The sequence below is a fragment of the Lygodium microphyllum genome, chromosome 5 (assembly GCF_053477565.2).
Source record: "Lygodium microphyllum isolate KBCC chromosome 5, Lygodium_microphyllum_v1.1.10, whole genome shotgun sequence".
Taxonomy (NCBI): domain Eukaryota; kingdom Viridiplantae; phylum Streptophyta; class Polypodiopsida; order Schizaeales; family Lygodiaceae; genus Lygodium; species Lygodium microphyllum.
In genome coordinates this window covers 153,499,890-153,516,250 of record NC_141139.1, presented here as the reverse complement: position 1 = coordinate 153,516,250, position 16,361 = coordinate 153,499,890, and the positions used below count along the sequence as shown (strand labels likewise).

The following is a 16,361-nucleotide window of genomic DNA, read 5'->3' as shown; positions in this document are numbered from 1 at the left end:
AGAATGGTCAAGAAGCCACTCTCACCTACTACTAATGCACAATTTTGCAACATCCCTTACATCTTGTAATGGTACTAATGCACAATTTTGCAGTATCCCTTACATCTTGTAATGGTTTACTCCATCTTTCCTTTTAAAGGGAGTTCGCAATGCAAAAATTTAGACCACTTGGTGCCTCAGCGCATCTACTCCTCACTACCAATCATGCTCTTTCCACATGCTTTGAAACCTGAAAGCCATCCACAAAAGAGCTTGTAAGGGAACTTTTAGCTCAAATTGTGGCACTAGGAGACACTCATATACCTATCTAAGTTCCTCAAAAGAGACGATAATATACAACACTCTAGATGATTCTTCATTACTTGGAACAGCCTTTCACCTTGCTCCCAATCAGACTCTCCCCATGCAATTTTGGATCTTAAAGTGGCCTCCATAAAAAGATGAATATCAAGTCCCTTAATACTATGAACAGGCAGCTTCCCCCTCACCATGGCATCAGAACCATCCAACATTCATCCACACAGGAAATTACAAACACAATCTAGGTGTCTCACCGAACAAGGTAATGAAAAGCACTCCGAGCAGCTTACTGCCGGCATACTTGGATATATGATTCTTATACAAAAGATAAATAGATTTTATATGAATGATTTCTAGGCATCGAATTAACAGAGAACCTACACGAATCTGGTCGACAGGTGTCTTAAAGAAAACCAATGCCATCACAATTGTGAAACAAATTCTAAACAGCATAATTAACACTGGCCTGCAATGGAATTTCCTTTGAACCTCCTGAGCAACAGAAAAAACTCAAAAGCTGGAGCATGGCCTCATTAGATGCTATAGATTACAAAGGCATTGAAGCCTATATACAATGCTCATCGGAATGGCAAATTCCTCGCAGGAAAAAAAGAAGGTTAGCTTGACCAGTAACATGTACAAGAAACACTGCAGCTTGGATATAGTGTTCAGCAAGGCACTAGGAAAAAGCACTTCAACAGAGGAAGACAAGACAACTCCATTTGACTTAGACCCTGGTGACCTTCTGAAATGTGCAGCACCAGCAATGACTGCTCAGAAAGTACAAGACCTGTTGCAAAACAAAGCATTAGAATCACGTGTGACAACTGACAACAATAAGCTTAACGAAACTGCCAGCACCTCAGGAACAGATACCTGTGCACTCACACAGATGCCGCAAATGAAACAATAAGCTAAATGAAACCGCCAGCACCTGTTGAGCAGGTAACTATGCACTCATGCAGGTACCACAAATTGCAGTCTCCCCCCTTTCTGGAAGAGCTGGGTTCATCCCAAAAAATCCAAATTATCCCCCAATGTTTCACTTATACCTAGGCATGTTTTGCCATTCTAATCCATCTCATAAATATTTCCAGTTGTGCTGTCCTTGCCATCTGGAACTTGTGACTCCCCCATTCCTAATCCATGCTCGTCTGATCTAGAAGGATTCTGTAATCCATTATGTGAGTGTAAAGAGGGGACAGATTGAGGAAGGATGCGATGGGAATCACTGGACTGATTAGGACTGCCTGACTGCCACGCACCCACACCCATATTACTGACATGGGTTGCAAGATGTGGACGAGAAAAAGGAAGACCAGAATTAAGAGGCTGCAGAATTTCAGCACCTCCAGAGTACCTTTGCACAAAAGATCCACTTGCTTTACCAGCTTCTAGTAAAGCAACAGGATCCCTGCAAAGGGCTTCCCAAGACTGACTCAGAAATTCATCAATTGTTCTGCTGCTACTAGCATTGCTAGAGTTTTGCAGCCGAAACTCTGCCAAAGCCACCAAAGCTTCTAATACACGAGGCAACCCTTGAGAAGCTGCCATCTGCCCCCTCGAAAGAAGACTCAAATCATTTGGCAATGCTCCATGACTGACACTTCTGGTATCATTGTCAGAGTTGCTTGCTTCTCTAGAAGGCAGACATTGTACTGGAGCATCCACAGATTTCATACTGGATATAATATTAGAAGGTATTTTCCCATCCTGTGCTTGTGGTGAGTAAGATATGACAGGGGGGTCACTAATGCAACCATTCTTACTATCTCTGGCTTGTTGAGGCAGACAATCAGACACATTGGCAGCTTTCTGAAGATCTGAAACACTGGCCAGAGAACTTGTGACAGTGTTCCCTTGTGGTGCACTATCCGAGGTACCAACAGAGGTCGAATTTCCAACAGATGGACTCCACTTGCTCTGTTGCCAAGCATGCTTTTGATTGCTAGACTCAATATTGGGTAAATGTGCTTTAGGTAAGTCTGTTGACACATTTGCTGCAGCAGTTGAAGTTGCAGAACAGGCACTTTGTGGGGAGGAAGTGCCAGTAACACTGCAACTGGCTTGCTGTGTACATGGTGCTGCGTGTGGTAGAAGTGATTGACCAAATAGTTTCACCTCACCTGCCCGTAGCTGCATTTCATACAATGCTTGGGACTTTGACAGGCCTTGAGAGGCTTCAAGAACAGGCTGCTGTTGTGCACCATCATCACAGCTAACTTGCTGAGAGGTTGCACTCTGAAAATTAACATCACACTGTTTTAGGACCTCCGGAACTGAACCAGCTGCTTGAGTTGGAGCACCAAACCATTGCTGCTGCTGCAGCTGTTGTGGTTGCTCTGAAAACTTGGAGGTCTGCTTGGAAGTTCCAAAAACCTGTGAATGAAGCTGCTGTCCTGGGATTTGCTGCTGCCTTTGAAATTGAAATTGATGATGAATAAGTTGCTGCAATTGATGGAATTGTTGTTGCTGATCAGACGTATGATACTGTTGTGTGACAGTCTGTGGTGCGTGCTGCATCTGAAAAAGCTGAGCCAATCCTGATTGTTGCTGCTGACCAGAGCACTTAGCTTGACTGATGGCAACCTGCTGAAGGCCAGTAAGTTGACTAGAGGCCTGTGTTTGCTGACTCAGAGATGACTGATGAAAGGACTGCGTAGGAAGATGACTCAGAGCCTGTGCAGGAGAAATCTGAGACTGCAGCTGTTGGTGCTGCTGGTGCTGCTTAATCAGCTGTGGTTGCAGCTGCTGTAACACAGCTTCTGTTACCTGCTGCTGCAGCTGCTGCACCATTTGATGATGCTGCTGCTGCTGCTGCTGAAGAAAAGCCAATGAGTTTGGGTGGTGTTGCTGCGCCATTTGCTTGTGAAGATGCTGAGGTACAGGCATAGAAAGATCCAAATGTCCACCAGGTATTGATTGCTGCTGTAACAGTGGATGTGATTGCAGCATACTCAATGTTGGAACTTGAGGCTGCACTGACTGACTAGCAGCAATAGGAGTTGAATTCAGCTGTGTTTCTTGATGGGTGACTACCTGCTGTGTTTTCAAAGCAGTGGGATGAATAGAAGATTGCGGGAACGGCTGAACGTTCGCAGAACCCAAAAGAGAAGAATTGAATACTGACAGCATATCTGTTGTAGATGAACCCTGTAGTTGACCCATAGTACTGAAAGCCCTCTGTGCAGTGAGTGCATCTTCTACAACTTGAGGCGAGTAAATCCCCAATAGATTACTTTGAGCAAGAGCATCAGCACCTAGAACATTATTTCCTAGAATCCCAAGTTGACTCAAAGAGAGAACCTTTAGGGCACCTTCATCCAGGAGTAAAGGCATCTTTGGTTGTGTGGTAGCCTGAATACCTGAGCCCGCATTACTGCTTGTGTCCGAGTCATCTGCCTTGCGTTTTCTTGATAATCCAGTTCTACCACTAGTATTGGCAGTGCCTTCAGGTACCAACAAGCCTAATTTTGCTTTAGAGTTTTGAAAATAGGTTTTGATTTGAGTGAGGGACTTTGCTGGCAAGCTTTCACAAAGAAGGTCCCAATTTTTACCATGAGTCCTTATAATATCAATAAACTTTTCTTTCTCTTCTGCAGTCCATGATGTTGGTTCCCTCCTAGTCTTGGTCTCCATTTTCACACTTTTCTCTTTTCCAATAGGAGCCTGTGTCACAACAGATGCAAATACAGGTGAAAAACCTTCAGGCACAACAGGAGGTTTAGCATCGCAAGCCATATGCGAATCACTGGATACTGAACTGGGCTCCATTGGATGTTCTGACTGAGTTCCAAGCTGCAATGTCTCTCCAGCACAGACCAAAGTCTCTTCATCAGGATGAGCATTTACTGTACCACCCAAAGAAACATCTGAAGCTCTGGTTAAGCTGTCAACAGGAAGCACCTCTTTTACAGGGTCACTGGTGGGGCATTTACCAACACTGGTTATTTCATATGTAACATCCACATTGTGAGTTTCTGCTGCTTCTGCAGTTTGAAAAATCACTGAATGTGGCTCACAGTTTTCTGAAAGTGCATTCTTGCACTCTACTTTAGTCATGGTAGTACTAGGACTTCCTTCGTGCTCAGGTGTCGCTTCTACAGTTTGGCCAGGACCAGTGGCCAGACTCTCATCTTGGTTGATTACTTTTCTCACTAGATTTTCAGCTTTCAAAACCTCAGTTGACCCTCCTGTTCTGACATCAGTGGCAATGACATTGTCTTGCTCTAAAGCTGTCTTGTGGCATTCTACAAGTCGATCTAAACCCAAGCGTTTACGACTTTTGCTGAAATAAACTTTGCACTGGCCCTGACTTTTAGAACCGACATGTGAAGAAATGCTCTGAAAATCCTTTCCAAACATGGCCACAGCAGTTAAAAAAAGATCTTTCTCCTTGTCTGTCCATGGTGAATCCCTTACTACATTGTTTTTCTTGACATAACGGCCACGATCTTCCCCTTGATGTTCTTCTCCAACATAGCCTTTCCCTCCATGGCCAGCCAAGTCAGATGCTTGCTTATTTAACAGTCTCTCCTGGAAACTCTTCATATGTGCATTGTTACTTGGACACAAAGTCGTAGCTGCAGCTGACAAGGCAAGAAACCATAGCATCAATGTAAAACTCCTTTTCTGGTTAAGTAAAAACATGACAAAAGTAAAAGTTATCGATTTCAATATCACTCCTAAACCCTTCACATATCACTCCTAAACCCTTCACTCTTCTTACATGTGTTTCGTACCACCCTACAGAACTCTCTCGAGTCCCTTGGGACAGACATGACAGCTGCAGCAGCAGCAACCAGTGACAGACCAGCAATTCGACTTCCATTCACTTCACGATGTCTATTATTGACTGATGTAGTTGTTGTTGCAAGGTATGAAGCACCAGCTCGTAGGCAGTCTCTCCGCTTTCTTTGTTGATGCTTGCGATGTATCTTCTCAAAATCCTCAGACTTCTGATTTCGGTAATAGAACTCCACACAATCAGCCGTAGTCTTGTGATCAAGAAAGGAAGCAATTTTCTTGAAATCCTTCCCATACAATGAGTACTTATCCAAGAAAACCTTTCGTTCCTCATCTGACCACGGGTTCATGGTATTGCGCTCCTGCTCTGCTGCAATTGGGTCTACAACAAGAGCATTACTGTTGACAAATCTGTGAGCATCCCTGTATTTCTCATCAAGAAACATTGATGGCATCCTCAAATAGCCTCTTTCAAGGCCAATATCTGGCTTTCTGGGAATCAAAACATCCTCATCAGGAGTAGTAAGACCAGCGGTGCCTACAACATAAGAATGAAAGAATAAGGACCTCAGAGGCTAATGTATATAGAGACAGAAATGTGTGCAGGAGTAGCAAGTTATTTGTGGCTTTGGCAAATCATTTCCTGAAAATTATTTACTGTTCAGAGACATTTGTTCAAATGAGACTCTACCAAAAATGCCACCTAAAAGCAGTCACTTAGCCCAACATGAGGTTCACTTCGAGCGAAATAACTTGACTCTAGAGAGGAAACTTACACATTGGAGAACAAACTCCCAGTGATGATTCATGATTTTGTGTCAACCTGCAGTTTTGTCGCACACACTCATCCGGTTTTCCATGGTCCCAAAATCCAATAGGCATAGCTAGATCTTTTTCTGAAGTATTTGGGACCTGCTCTTGCTTCCAAGCATCTCGAAGCAAGCGATACTTAGCAGCCAAAACTCTCTCTTTGAACTTCAAGTAGCTTTGCTGTTCGACAATTTTGAGTTCTAATGACTTTTTGATCCTGTGGTGATTGTCAGAGTTAACTTTCCATGCACTGACTTCTTCAGGATTTTCATAAAGCCTTGTACATGTATCAGATGCAGTAATACCCATCATTAAATGAGAGAGAGAATCCAGAGATAGCTTAGCTTTCTTCTGGTTTGATTGTAAAATGGAAGCAACAGCACCTTGACGAGTTTCAACACTCTTTGTCTCCTGCTCATTTTTACAAATTGAAGAAAGTTCTGATGCCCTGGGAGGAGAATCAGCTCCTAGGTTTTTTTCACAATGCCCAATTTCAGTAACTTGCTCACTGTCAGGGATTTCTCCATGTTCTGAGTCTCTCACATGCTCCCTGCCTGGGATTTCTTTATGTTCTGACTCTCTCATGTGCTCCCTGTCCAGGATTTCTTTATGTTTTAAGTCCCCAACATGCTCCTTGTCACAGAGTTCTTTCTGTTCTGAATCTCTAACATCCTCTTTTTTTTCCGAGTCTCCAACATCACCCTCTGTCTGACTAGTACTTTCAGAACCCTCTTTCAGTATCTTTGCAAACTCCTCTTCCTTACCTGAAACATTCCCCACTTCCACACAAGCACAAGTAAGAGAAGCGTGCTCACAACCAACTGTTTCTCCTGAAGACACATGAATTACTGGCACAGAAGAATCTTCAACCGTAACAGGCTGCACTTCATCCATGCTCATAGGGAGAGCCTCATCGAATTGGTCAACCCCCAGCTTTGCTATCTCCTTTTCAACAGCATCAATTTCCTGTTCTAATCTCTCTACCTGCTGCATAAGTAATCTTTTGGACATGCCTGAAGAGTCGTTCCAGAAACTTGAAAGAGAACTTTGCACATCTTGCAAAATTGAACAGGAATGTCTGGGCACTTCTGACCTACCACCAGGAATAGCAGACACACAATCACCTTCAGGAGACACCCTATCTCTGCTGGGGGTCTCCACATTAGTTATACACGAAGGATCTCCAATTCCTGATAGACATGGTACTGCATACTCAGATTTAGAGCAGCTCTTGATGGGATCTGCAGCACAAGCAAATAGCATATGATAACTCTTAACAAGACACACCAAAAGTGAAAAGAAATCAAAAATGTACAGCCACAAACTGTTACATTGTCCCAAAACTAGATATTTGCAGAATCTTAAAGGTGCTGTAAGTTCTCACTTCTTGTCAATGCATCTCAGGTGAAATATCAGGACACCTACTTCAATAATAAGCTGGGTGTGCATCTCCGGAACATAGTTTTTGGCACAAAGATAGTTGGTCTTATTATTAATAACAGAAATCTTCCACACAATTCTTAATGATTTATTGGACCCACAATCCTACAGCCTGACAACTTAATGAAAAAACATATGATTAACACCAGAGGAACAATGAAGTAATCCATACACACCACATGCACACCATAAAGGTGGTGATAAACACCCCAAGAGTTAGGGGAGATCCCACAAGCCTAGGGACATATTTATCTTTGTATAGGAGGTATGTGATTTCAGTAGTCCTGTGCAGGGACATAAACCAAGAGCACTTACATCTGCTTTTGCATGAGCATGAAACACCAGAATGATATCTTTATTCTCAGCATATGCTACCACACAGTCAGCAAGACTGGTTTGATCTGCAAATTAAGGTTTAGCAGAGAATTTACGCGAGAGAAAATAAGGGTAGAGCTGACATGATTTTTTGTGGTTTTCCTCCTGCCCTTGCTGGACAATTTTATTGATTATTTCATTAAAACCCTGGTAATTAGACTGTAACTTGCATGTCTGCCACATCGTTCAAATGGTCAAAGCTCTTAATAATATTTCCATGTCATGTCACATTAATTGGCATGACACTCAGATTCATACCCGAAGGTGGCCACATTCATGCTCAAGTAACAAAAGAGACTCTTTACTTCCAGCTATTAAAATTCACTCGATAATGTACAAACAATACAACATCCAAAAAGCAAGGTTATGAAATGAGGCATCAAAGGGTTCCCCAACAATGTTTGTCAAACTCCTGCACAAAATACAAAAGCTTGCTTATAAAATGAGTCATCAAAGAGTTCTGTAGCAATGCTTGTAGAAGCATGCAAGTTATGCAATGGAGGACAAGAGCTCAAAGTTTGGGTATCTTGGAGTAACAAAAGACATGCTTTACTACTTACCAATGTTTGAACTATGTGCGGATTTCAACAAAAATACTGCATATTGAAAATTTGCACAAGTAATACAACATCCAAAATCTTGCTACAAAGTGAGGCAACAAAGGTTCTAGAGAACCCTTAAAATGTTACATCATTAAATATCCTAGATAAGCACCCACAACATCAGCCATTGACCACTAACCATTAGGTCAGCTAGGTGTGATGCACCCTATGGCCAAGGTGGTTACAAGATCTTATTAGTGTGAACAGACTTGCTCCACACACAAAGATTGTAAGGGCTGTTGGGAGATATGGAACATCAACCCTTGTGATGGGAACTTGGCTCGATATGCAACCGGTCCCGACTCGGGTTGATCATGCACTTACTAGCTCTGTGGCTTGGGAAACCTTTCATATTACATCCTTGGACATCTAGGATGTGCACCCACATCATTCGTATGCCACTAACCATTAGGTCAACTAGATGGTGATGCACCAAAAGGCCAAGGTGTTGGTTAAGGGGTCTTAACAGTGTGAACGCACTAGCTCCACACACCGGGATGGTTAGGAACTTAGGGCTCATGGTTTGAAACATCAACCCTTGTGATGGGAGCTTCACATGATATGCCACTAGTCCCAACATGAGGTTGAGCACGTATCGGCTTTGATTTGATATCAACATCCCTCTATCTATGCTGGAGAGGTGTCATATCATGCATACACATTGGATCTATGTAGGCATTTCACTTCAAAGAACTCTCTACAATCCATTCTCACAAATATACAAGCATCTAACCATCCTCTCACTCCATAACATGCCTTGCTCTTCACATTTACATGTGTTAGTATCACAACCAAATAGTTTACTTAAAAATGCTAGGAGCTTTCCATATGTAAAGAAGACAATTAAGGCTAAAATGGCTAGAAGTTTTCTAGCAAAAAATTTATAATTACAATTCCATGGAATGCCTGAGACTATTGTAGGAACATATATCCCACAACCTTTAGATAGTTTTGCAAGGTGCGATTTGAAAGTTTAGGACACCACATTGGATCTCTCATTTACAAAAGTACTAATCAAGGATCTATGGCCAAGCTAAATTTCACCCTAGAAAAGTAAACAAATTTGGATCACAAATCTTCATGATTTAAATCTTCTAAAAATGTGACACTACTAATTTCATAGAGTTTGTTTTTGGATAAGCATCCAAATGCAAAGTACCTTAGAAAGAATAGAGCAAAGTAGTTGTTGCTACCTACATTGAAAATAAAATATATAGCTTTACGTCATAAATGGATGTTCGAGTAACATGAAGAGAACTTTTTTAACATGTGTTTCAAGATGTAAAAAGTGAAGACAAGCATCAAAAGGCAGCTTATCAAATAAAAATGGATTCTTCTTACATCTAACGAATACAAAGGAGAGATAAGTCAATGTGTCAAATTTCTTAACCAATATTATGGGCCCTTTGAAGCAACTAGAAGGATACTTTCAAAGCCTTCAAATGACTTTAAAAACGACCGAAACTTGGAGCTCCACCAAAGGACAATACACTGGTAAGAAATACTCCAACTTCTATGCATGGTCTAGGATGCATCATAGCAATGTCCTAACATAAAAGATAATGATATATGCATGCCTAATCGTTTTCATGTCGTAATTGATCTAGGATGAATCTTCAACTATGAAAATGTGCTTTTAGGACTTTTCCAAATATCTCACCAACAATAATGACAGTCCACATCCATATAGATGCTAAGAGGATAGAGGGTACTAGCATCTATAACCCTATTACGTCAACTTAGTTACAATTTAAGTTTATGCATCATTCATGATTAGGGCTTTTGGCTAACAATCATCAAGGGCCCTAATACTGCACAATCGAATAAAATCAACATCCATGATTAGGTTTTTGATTGTTCTTCAATGGGGTTCATGCATCATTGATAATTAGGGTTTTTGAGTGATTGACATTAATGATACACGACCAATAGATGTCCAATCTTGAATACATGATTCCATGCATTCAAGTCCAACCACTAAATGTGAAACACGTTCAAACCCAAGCAAACTATAAGCTCTCCAAACATGTAGTTCTAACACCAAGCCAACTTTATTGGAAAGAATGTCAAGTATGTGCAATGCAATTGAGAGTTTTCCTAGGATCTTGCTTGTTTCTACAACTCCATCACATGTCTAAATCCCATTCATTCACCTCAAAACCACTAATGTGAATTTATTCCTAGGCAATCATTGAGTAGAAATTGCTTGTGTCTTTAGAATAATCTTCATTTGGCATCATCTCCATCATTTCCCAAAAAAATTGTTCCCATATTCTGATTAATAGAAGCATGGACATAATTTCATCTTATGATTGTCAACAAGTAGGCCCTAACACGAGATTTCATCATCACATCCCACTCAAGCATGTGGAAAGAGAGAGTCCATCACATTCAAAAATCTGTCTAAAAGTATTTCTCACATTTCAATCCATTCGATTCTTCATAATTCATTTCTATGTAAGTTTTTCTCGCATTGATATCCATTCAATTCTACATGATTTACTCTTGTAGAGCACATGGTGTTTGATTCCAAAAAGGTGCTAAAAGTACAAGGCATTGTTTTCACCTTCCAATCCATTCAATTCTACATTAATCCTTAATATAGAACACCCAATGTTAATTATAATCATAGTGAGGAGGTGGATTTACGCTCCCAAAATGTCATACGAGTCATAAAAATATCCCAAAAGTAGAACAACGTTGGATGTTCAATTCCACTGCTAATTTACATAGATCTTGAAATTGAGCATTGTGGCGTTTGAGTGGCAAAATCTCAACCTGAAAATGTAAATCTAAAATAATTGTTGCAACTCCTCGTGTAGTTGTTGAATTAATTGAATCGAAACTTACTATGAAATGGAATTTCAGACCATTACCACTAGGCTCTAGCACTGTAAATACCTTGGCTGACACTAGCTGTTGGTTTAAAATTAGAGTCTGAAAACTGATATTTAGGCACTGCTTGCAAATATTAGAGCAATTTTACAGAATGGATGACCCAATTTCAAGTTGAAGACTGTGCTTCAGTGGCTGTCAACTAATTTCGATTCGCACATTTCTATTGGAAGCGTGCAGCTGTCTGAAACTGTATACGCTAAAAACCAGCTGTATGACCAAAACAGGTCTTTTGACAACGAAACTTCACACAGTTGTTTTCTGGTAAACTTAGCTGCTCTTAAGATCTTTTAAAATGAACTAGCAGCTATTTTTGCAAGCAACAAATCAACTACGAAATTTCATGGCTGAAATTTCAAGTAAACAAGGAGCTGTATTGGAATCTCTCGTCTCTACAACTGTTTTGAGTCATAAAACCTGCTCTTGACTGGTATATGTCTTCTTTAGGTGATCAAAGAAAATAATGCAAAAATCTAGCCATGAAACTAAGCTAATAAGGAGGCTAGCGTTCAATAGTCACTTTTGCATCGACTGAAGGAAAAAACAGTGAGCTGGAACATGATGTGTATGCTGATAGTTATGAAGGATGATGCTAAAGATATTTAGCTATTTGGTTTGCTGATCTTGTTTGTCAAGAGAAAAAGAGCGAGCAAGGCTGATCACCACCCTCACGAAATGTGCCAGCCTACTAAGCACTGCCTCCATCGACATCTTGGGACCAAAGTCTTAACTTTGGCAAGGAGGTCAGTAAGAAAATTGCACCTTACTGGGTTTCATCAAATTCTGCACCAATCTAATAGTTAAACATTCGCCTTTGCTATCTTTTTGCAAGATGCAATTACCTTACCTAGGTTATTCATTAGCCAATACTCTAGTGGCAAAGGCCATTTGCCACACGTATCACCCACACATGGTTTATTTCAAATCCTATTTGAGAGAGGCTCACCACGCAGCACATACCACCATGCAAGCAAGCCATCAACACAGCAGCTGCAGCCAGTATACATTCAATGCGGATTGTTACCTTTTTGTGTTGAAACTCATCATGCTAATGCCAAGGAGTCACACCAGATACAAGCAAGCAAGCCATCGCTAATGGGACCAAGGCAGTTGCAGCCTCCATAAATATTGAGCAGTAGCCAGACACGTCTTTGCATTATAAGAATATCTAGAACTCTCTACACTAGGGTGACATTAAATAATAGATATTAATCTTCAATGATTCTACACTACTATCAAATGCCTGGCCTCTATCACCAGCAAGCTTACTACTACTACAAACTTCAATACACTCTGAAATTTATTATCTAGTGACCAACAATGATGATAAATAAGTTGCAATAAGCCTCATTTCTATAAGCAAGCCTTAGCACAAGTTTGCATATAAACCAAGTTTGTTTGGCTGTAACCTCAAACCATTTCTACAATATTTCACTGGATATCTAAAACTATAACTGCAAGTTCCAGTTTATGATTTCCTGTAACCTAGGCGTGTGATAAGAAAACATTAAGAAAAAACTAAAAACATGTAAGAAAAAGGGGCCAACTCACCCAAAAATGCACCTCCATGAAGAGATTGCTAGCAGCCATCCAGGACATTTGACAAGAAACCAATACTTATGTCCAGCTTTACAATTTGATAAGGAAATTAAACAACTGAATACTTACCAGTTGTAGAGTTATTCTGGCAGGCATCAGAACTCTCCCTTGCAACAGAAATATCAAACTGCTCCTGTCCACAAGATTCATCTGTAAGAAAGTCACTCCCATGAAGGCAGCTCACACCTCCTGCATTAGTCCTGTTCATGTCTGGATCTTCCTCAGTTTTTTGCTTTTCATATTTTGCAAGACCCTGGCCCCAAGTTAGTCGTGGCCTTCTCCTAGGGGAGGCCATGCCAGTCTCCTCGTGATTGGAGTCAGGAGAGGACTTACGCACAGCTGAAAGTTGAGGCGGAGGTGAAGCTCCAGACAATTCTGAAGTAGTTGAACGAGAGTGTAACTCCCTAGGCAAGGGAAAGCTTGCCATGACAACTGGATCTCGGGTAGAGTAGTTGTGCAGGTTCCTGTCCCATACACTCCGCTCCTGCCGAGAATAATCTTTGCTGGTGCTGAAGACATCTGAATAGCCATGGTCCCTGTTAGAACCACTGCCATACCTGTCTATTCTTCCCTCTAACTCTCTGTCTCCAAAACTCCAGTCCCTTGGGGAATTGAGCTTAGGAAGTGAAAAGGTTCTCCTGTGGTACTCAGGCTTGCTCCATGCCCAATCTCTTTTCTCGCGTCCTCTGAAAGATGTATCCCACCGGTAAGAAGCACTAGGTTTCAATCTGTCCCTGTCCAGTGGGCTTCCTCCATCCAAGCCACTTTGATTTCCATACGACCGAGGTGTTGCATCCAATCGAGGACTTGATGCAGGTCTTCTGTCAGCAGGAGACACGCTAGGCTCTTTGAAGATGTGTCCATCCGTCAAGTCCTTGTTAAGCCTTTCTCTATCAGGACTACCCCCACTGAACCCAGGACTATGGACGCTGCTATCACGAACTGCTTTCCCATTCTCCAAAGGTGAGAGCATGTATGATGTACCGTTAAACCTGCCGTTCTCCTCATCACCTGCTCCATATCGACCTGCGAGTCCATCCAAGTTGACATGGAAAGAATGGTAAATAATTGTCTCCAGGTATATTCAGAGTGCTGTGTTAAAGGGGATTGTCTTACACTACTGTGGATGGAAACAAAGTAGGGTTCCCACATAATAGCAACCTTTTTCAAGCAGAAGAAAAGCATACACAAGAATCCACACCCATTACAGCAAATAATCTGGTGCTTCCACCTTCGACAATGCACACATGATGAAAGGAATGCTAATATGTGCAAAGTTGTCATGCATGACCATGGCGATATACAAACAGAACTTCGGTTGTGAGGAGAAGGTTAAAGTACCTAAACCTTTCCTCTTGCTTGCAGGCCCCGGAAAACTGGCATTGGTCGAGAATGGTGCTGCTGAGGACCTGTAGGGCGAGGATCTGTGGAGCTCTGCCGCCGAAGACCATTCCCTGTGAGAATACTCCTTGTTCGCCACAGCATATCTGTAGTCCCTCTCTGTTTTCTCGAGCCTGCTGCTGTCAAGCACCACAGAGCGTTCTCGAGGGAGTGACGAGGCCGAGGACAGGGAAGCTGAGACAGGCTCACGTGCGCCCGAGGCGACTGCGGATCGAGCTTCGCCGCTGGCGCCACTGTTGGCAGTATACATCTGCTCCGCTGCTATGCGGACATGGTGAGGGGGGGGAAGGGGGCGAGGGCCGCTACTGGGGGAGGGGCTGCGGGGGGCCGGGAGGGGGGAGGGGCATGGTGGCTGGGGAGAGGGGGGGAGTTGGGAAATTTTAGGGTTTCGGTGATGGGCAAGTGCAAGGGCCACACAGGCACGAAGGTTTCGGAAAGCTTCACAAGCGAGAAAGGGAATGGGGAGAGGGAGGGGAAGAAGCCAAACCACGCCGAAAGGTAAGGGCAACAACAACACCACCAACGACGACGAGATGAGAGACAGGAAATGGAACCCAGAATGGTGCGTTTGTCGTGGTGGGTGGAGGGTTGAGAAGAGAGAGAGAGAGAGAGAGACGAGGGAGCGAGCGTGAGACAGCCCAAGTCGCATTTGCCTACCCAGCCTAGCGCCTATAGAGGAGCCAGCACATCATAAATTATATCATTATCAATATATAAATATATAAAATCGGGGTAGCTACACGACAAAAGATGTGCAGAAGATTATAAGCCCCCAACCTCGTTTTGACTTTGGCCTAGCCCTAACCACACTTTTTCTGCCGGTTGATCTTTTTGTGGTTGCGACATACCTTCTTCTTAAATACAAAAATGATCTCATCTTTAATCGAATATCTCTTGATTGGGATGGGTTGGTCCTCAAGCAGTGCCAACCAATGCTCCGCGAAACATCTCCTTAAGGGTCACCCAGAGAAACTTAAGCTGGTCGTCGATCTCCTCTACAAGGGGAGCAATTCAACCCACATCCAAGAATAAGATGGTTCGTGCAATCCTTAAAGCATCTGTTTTGGCCTAGTGACCTAGTGCATCACTATATATATGATGTAATTTTCTTTACTCGATATTGATAATATTACTTTTCACCAAAAAATCAACAATTCATGTTTTTTTTTAACTTCGCAATTTAAACAATAAGTTTTAAAACTTTGAACTTTACAAAGTTTTCAATTATAAAGATTGTACATGCATGTAACTCAATCAAAAAATCCAGAAGGGGAGGAATGCCTTTTCCATTGTTCATTTTAACACAGGTGCCTCATTGCCAACACAAGTGAGGTTTATTACTTACCAACATCTAATTTTCATGCACATGGAGAAAGAGGATGAGAGATAGAGAGATAGAGAGAGAGAGAGAGAGAGAGGAGCGCAATTATTGAAAGCAATTGTTACATGTTTTTGTGTAGTCTATAGACCCCTAGTAAAATATCAAATAGGTAGGATTTTTTGTGTTCGGTCATTTGCATGACTATTTGTTTTGTTGTTTTTAAGTTATATTTTTGTGTTTGATTAGACTACGAATTGTTTTTTGACTTTTTTGGATTTGATGTGCTTGAAAACTTGATAGCCTTGGTCGAGATTGGTATTTTTTATGGACAGATTGGAGTTGGATTTTGATTGTAGTTGCTAGACATCCTGAATTGGGTATATTTTTTTGTCGATATCTTTGCACATCACATGGATTATGGGTTTGCAAGCACTTCACATTGCACTTGTTGGATGCACTGCATGCACTCAAGGGTCCTCTCCTAGGTTTTTTCAATTATTTTCATGCCATGGGTTGGGTAAATGCACTTTTTGCACCATTGTTGATGCCCATTATAACTATATGCAGTAAATTTTAGATGCACATGCACTAGAGAGACCACCTTTCATTGCGCATGCACAGTTTTTTTTCACACACGATTGTTGGGATGTTCATCACTGAATTAGGAACCTCGGGATGAGAGGAAAGGTGGTTGGTGAGTTTGAGGGCCATGAAGGACTCCTTCAATTGTGGGATGGGTTGCTTGCCTAATCAACATCATGAGGACCACTATCTTTCGAAGGTATTATAAGATTTGGATGGGTGGAGCAAAGTGCAACAATTGTTCTTTTCACTAAGGGTTGGGATGTGAGGTTAAGGATTGTAATTTAACC

The 16,361-nt window shown here is 41.8% G+C and overlaps 1 protein-coding gene across 3 annotated transcripts; it reads right to left on the bottom strand.

Annotated features, from left to right (window-relative positions):
* Positions 1-795: 795 nt before the first annotated feature.
* On the bottom strand, positions 796-14,757 carry LOC148036550 (uncharacterized). 3 transcript variants are annotated; one of them, XM_087678539.1, is made up of 6 exons: positions 14,109-14,757; positions 12,837-13,793; positions 5,823-7,097; positions 5,030-5,584; positions 1,177-4,883; positions 796-1,090 (listed from the first exon to the last, which is right to left on the bottom strand). In XM_087678539.1, the coding sequence occupies exons 1-5, from the start codon at positions 14,416-14,418 to the stop codon at positions 1,372-1,374; spliced, it is 6,609 nt and encodes a 2,202-aa protein (XP_087534665.1). In that variant the 5' UTR covers positions 14,419-14,757; the 3' UTR covers positions 796-1,090; positions 1,177-1,371. The 3 variants fall into 3 exon arrangements, with proteins under 3 accessions (XP_087534665.1, XP_087534663.1, XP_087534664.1); XM_087678537.1 differs by having other exon boundaries at positions 1,177-4,889; positions 14,109-14,756; XM_087678538.1 differs by having other exon boundaries at positions 1,177-4,889; positions 14,115-14,756.
* Between the last annotated feature and the right edge of the window lie 1,604 nt (positions 14,758-16,361).

Bases quoted from the DNA above. Each gene is read 5' to 3' on its own strand.
- LOC148036550 (XM_087678537.1), bottom strand. From the start codon at position 14,418: ATGTATACTGCCAACAGTGGCGCCAGCGGCGAAGCTCGATCCGCAGTC. The intron at 13,794-14,108 runs GTACTTTAACCT...ATGGACTCGCAG, and splicing joins AAGCAAGAGGAAAGGTTTAG to GTCGATATGGAGCAGGTGAT. The intron at 4,890-5,029 runs GTAAGAAGAGTG...TTGCCTTGTCAG, and splicing joins TAGGGTGGTACGAAACACAT to CTGCAGCTACGACTTTGTGT.